General features: G+C 46.8%; 1 protein-coding gene across 1 annotated transcript in view; it reads left to right on the top strand.

Annotated features, from left to right (window-relative positions):
* LOC307004844 (chemokine-like protein TAFA-2) overlaps positions 1–4,453 on the top strand; it is a 24,858-nt gene extending 20,405 nt beyond the window's left edge. Inside the window, exons 5-7 of the mRNA XM_079624359.1 lie at positions 987–1,111; positions 2,937–2,985; positions 4,034–4,453. Of these exons, the coding sequence (XP_079480485.1) occupies positions 987–1,111; positions 2,937–2,966 (155 nt within the window). The 3' untranslated portion in view covers positions 2,967–2,985; positions 4,034–4,453. The remainder of the gene's footprint in view (positions 1–986; positions 1,112–2,936; positions 2,986–4,033) is intronic.
* The last annotated feature ends 547 nt before the right edge of the window (positions 4,454–5,000 follow it).

Raw genomic sequence — 5,000 nt, 5'->3', positions numbered from 1 at the left:
TGACCCACCGCTGCACACACTGACCCACCGCTGCACACACTGACCCACCGCTGCACACACTGACCCGCTGCACACACTGACCCACCGCTGCACACACTGACCCACCGCTGCACACACTGACCCACCGCTGCACACACTGACCCCCCGCTGCACACACTGACCCGCTGCACACACTGACCCACCGCTGCACACACTGACCCGCCGTCACACACTGACCCACCGCTGCACATACTGACCCACCGCTGCACACACTGACCCACCGCTGCACACACTGACCCGCCGCTGCACATACTGACCCACCGCTGCACACACTGACCCACCGCTGCACACACTGACCCGCCGCTGCACACACTGACCCACCGCTGCACACACTGACCCGCCGCTGCACACACTGACCCACCGCTGCACACACTGACCCGCTGCACACACTGATCCGCTGCACACACTGACCCGCCGTCACACACTGACCCACCGCTGCACACACTGACCCGCCGCTGCACACACTGACCCGCCGCTGCACACACTGATCCGCTGCACACACTGACCCGCTGCACACACTGACCCGCTGCACACACTGACCCGCTGCACACACTGACCCGCTGCACACACTGACCCGCTGCACACACTGACCCGCTGCACACACTGACCCGCCGCTGCACACACTGACCCGCTGCACACACTGACCCGCCGTCACACACTGACCCGCCGCTGCACACACTGACCCGCTGCACACACTGACCCGCCGTCACACACTGACCCGCCGCTGCACACACTGACCCGCTGCACACACTGATCCGCTGCACACACTGACCCGCCGCTGCACACACTGACCCGCCGTCACACACTGACCCGCCGCTGCACACACTGACCCGCCGTCACACACTGACCCGCCGTCACACACTGACCCGCCGTCACACACTGACCCGCCGCACACACTGACCCGCCGCACACACTGACCCGCCGTCACACACTCTCTCTGTGTTCAGCCTCGATAGTGGCGCAGAAGTGGTGGTGTCAGATGCAGCCGTGTCTGGATGGAGAGGAGTGTAAAGTTCTGCCGGATCTCAGAGGCTGGAGCTGCGCCACGGGGAACAAGATCAAGACCACCAAGGTATGATGACACTTCCAGCACATGTGTGACGCTGGACCACTACACCAGTCACATGACGCACGGGTATATCTGTGGCAATAGCAACTATACATTGTATGGGTCAAAATTATCCATTTTTCTTTTATGCCAAAAATCATGAGGATATTAAGATCATGTTCATGAAGATATTTAGTAAATGTCCTACCGTAAATATATAAAACATGTATTTGTGTGAGTGAATGCAGCACAATCGTGAACATAAATGCACAACTTTAAAGGAGATTTTCTCAATGTTTACATTTTTTTGCTCCTCAGATTCCAGATTTTCAATAGTTGTGTCTCGACCAAATATTGTCCTATCCTAACACACCACACATCAGTGGAGAGATTATTTATTCAGCTTTATATGATACATACATCTCAATTTCAAGCAATTGACCCATGTGACCCAGGTTTTGTGGTGCAGGGTCACATGTGTCAAGTTCACTTTATTTGTATAGCACATTTACAACAGCCACTCAGCTGACAAAAGTGCTTCATAGAACAACCAGATTAAAGATATTAATGCATAACAACACAGAAAACACACATTAGAGCAGCAGAACTCAGCGAAACCTTAAAGCGTGAGTGACAAAACTGCATCAACTCAAATATAAAACAGTAGAGAATAAATCATTGTCCTTTAATACCATCTTTTCAACTCTCTAACACATCTCCAGGGAGTCCGACATATAGCTGTGCTTCTCTGTGCCTCATTATATAATTTAATATTCAACAATATTATTGATCTCCTGCACTGACAGCATTATATGAGAGCTGAGCTGGACGATGACATCACGGCTTTCTCCAGAGCGGATATATATATTAATTAACTAAATTAATAACTCTTAACCTTTAAAATAGCATAATCTGGCCACTTTTTATAATTTTATAATTTTTTAGCGACATGTGAAGAGCAGCGAGGGTTAAGCAGCAGCTTTACCGTATTAAACATGACAAACTGTGTCAGCGGCTCTTTCACTGTCAGTGCTCCACATCGCCACCTAGCCGTCTGGAGTGCACACTACATCCAATCTCACACACTGTTGCGTCACCATATGCACGCAGATTTCCCCCATAACGCTCGTCTAAACGCAGAATAAAAAGTGATAACACAACACCACTTATGCGTTTTCTCTTCAGATCGTAGCGTAAAGCTCAGATGCTACGTTTTATGTAATATTTGAGTTTCATATAATAACATTTGATGTGCTGAACACTGTTCACCAGCTTCATCACACACATGTTCCTCTAGTGATTTCATCTGCGTAGATTTCAAGTGCTACTAAACTCGGACCGTTCTTCAACCGCGAGTCCCTGGAACAGCACATGACTGTGTCCTGAGTAAAGCTGAGTGTGTATGCCGTAGGAACATCACGTGTCGGCGAGTGCGCTGAGAGTGTGTGAAGGTCACATCAGTCAGTCTGCGGGATCATCTGTTCCCGGCTCACGGGGAGATGAAGCTTTTAGCCCCATTAATGACTAGTGTGTCACCGCAACACCCTCGCCCGTCGAGTCCGCTAAACCAGCCCATCGCGGCTTTAATTAGAAGCTTTTAATAGAAACCCAATGCAAATGTCCTTCTCCTGGTTATGACGACTGTATGCGCTCGTTCAACTCTATCAATTATTTAAAGGCCTCGCCAAACCTGTCTGGAGCCTAATTATTGATCCTAAATATCCGCGGTTATCTTCAGACGCTGCAGATTAACCAGGCCGACCTCAGCGCTGGCTTCTCTTTCTGCTGTGTGTGAAACTCTAAACTAATGATGCTTCCGGCTTTCCTTCCCATGCTTCGGCCGGCACAGATCTCCTCGGACCGGGAGCAGCTCTGGTGACCGCCGACACCCGATACAGGTGAGCTGACGAAAGCACAAACCCCTCATCCTCTTCATCAGCATCGTCATCTTCGTCTTCCTCATAATCTTTATCATCATCTTCATCCTCTTCGTCTTCATCCTCTTCATCTTCATCCTCTTCGTCTTCATCTTCATCCTCTTCGTCTTCATCCTCTTCATCTTCATCCTCTTCATCTTCATCCTCTTCATCTTCATCCTCTTCATCTTCATCCTCTTCATCCTCTTCATCTTCATCCTCTTCGTCTTCATCCTCTTCGTCTTCATCCTCTTCATCTTCATCCTCTTCATCTTCATCCTCTTCATCTTCTTCATCTTTATCCTCTTCATCTTCATCCTCTTCGTCTTCATCCTCTTCATCTTCTTCATCCTCTTCGTCTTCATCCTCTTCATCTTCTTCATCCTCTTCGTCTTCATCCTCTTCATCTTCATCCTCTTCGTCTTCATCCTCTTCATCTTCTTCATCCTCTTCGTCTTCATCCTCTTCATCTTCATCCTCTTCGTCTTCATCCTCTTCGTCTTCATCCTCTTCATCTTCATCATCCTCTTCATCTTCATCCTCTTCGTCTTCATCCTCTTCATCTTCATCATCATCTTCATCATCAGCATCCTCTTCATTCTCTTCATCATCAGCATCCTCTTCATCATCTGCATCATCCTCTTCATCTTCGTCATCATCATCTTCATAATCTTTATCATCTTCATCATCATCCTCTTCATCATTATAATCTTCATAATCTTTATCATCATCTTCATCATCATCATCTTCATAATCTTTATCATCTTCATCATTATCCTCTTCATCATCATCATCTTCATAATCTTTATCATCATCCTCTTCATCATCATCTTCATATTCTTCATCATCTTCATAATCATCTTCATAATCTTTATCATCATCTTCATCTTCATAATCATCTTCATAATCTTTATCATCATCATCATCATCTTCATCTTCATCCTCTTCATCATCATCATCTTCATCATTAGTAACTCCACTGTGGCTTCTAGTGTAACGCATGCTTGTAATGCTGTTTTCCTGGTTTCAGGAGACGCCTGGAGAGCCGGTCTCAGATCGCAGGATTATATCACGGGATATCCAGAGACTCGATGAACTCTCGGATCGTGAACACGGACTGACGGACGGATCCGGAGCGTTCTCTTCCTGTGTTTCTAATGTGAATGTTCATGTATCCTCATATCAAGTAAGGCCACTGCAGGGTTCTCTGTAGAAACGATGCATTCGCTCATAATAAACCATGATTGTCTTAATCTCCTGAGTCTTCCTGGGTGTGTGAACAGCGGATGAACAGACGTTCTCCAGGAAGTCCTTCATGACCCTCATGTGACTCAATCACTGTAAAAGACTAATTTGATTATTTGAAAATATGATACAGTATTATTTGGAAAATACATTAAAAATGTACATGAATTTGAACACAAAAGCCCTTTAGACGCCAAGACGTTTAGATGAGAATAAGACATGATGAATCACAAGCTAAATATATAGAAAACACCTTCATGGAAACACTAATGCAAGTGTGTGTGTGTGTGTGTGTGTGTGTGTGTGTGTGTGTGTGTGTGTGTGTGTGTGTGTGTGTGTGTGTGTGTGTGTGTGTGTGTGTGTGTGTGTGTGTGTGTGTGTGTGTGTGTGTGTGTGTGTGTGTGTGAGGAAAAGCTGCTGTATGAACACCTGAACGTGTGTTGATGATGAGCACTGATGATGAAGTTGTGTGTGTGTGTGTGTGTGTGTGTGTGTGTGAGGAAAAGCTGCTGTATGAACACCTGAACGTGTGTTGATGATGAGCACTGATGATGAAGTTGTGTGTGTTCTGGATCTGTTGTCGCGGCGACAGTGATTGACAGGAGCACTGAAGCTCGAAGCGCTGTGTTCTTCTGTCTCGGCGCTTTTGTTAGACGTGTCAGATTATTGTCATCGCTCACAATGCAGCATTAGTCACGAGTGGCACTCATCATCTGCATAATGCTGGAGAACGTGTGTGTGTGTGTGTGTGT

This window comes from Phoxinus phoxinus (genome assembly GCF_949152265.1).
Source record: "Phoxinus phoxinus genome assembly, chromosome: 9".
Lineage (NCBI taxonomy): Eukaryota > Metazoa > Chordata > Actinopteri > Cypriniformes > Leuciscidae > Phoxinus > Phoxinus phoxinus.
The sequence above is the reverse complement of the archived record's forward strand: the minus strand, read 5'-3'. Positions and strand labels throughout refer to the sequence as shown.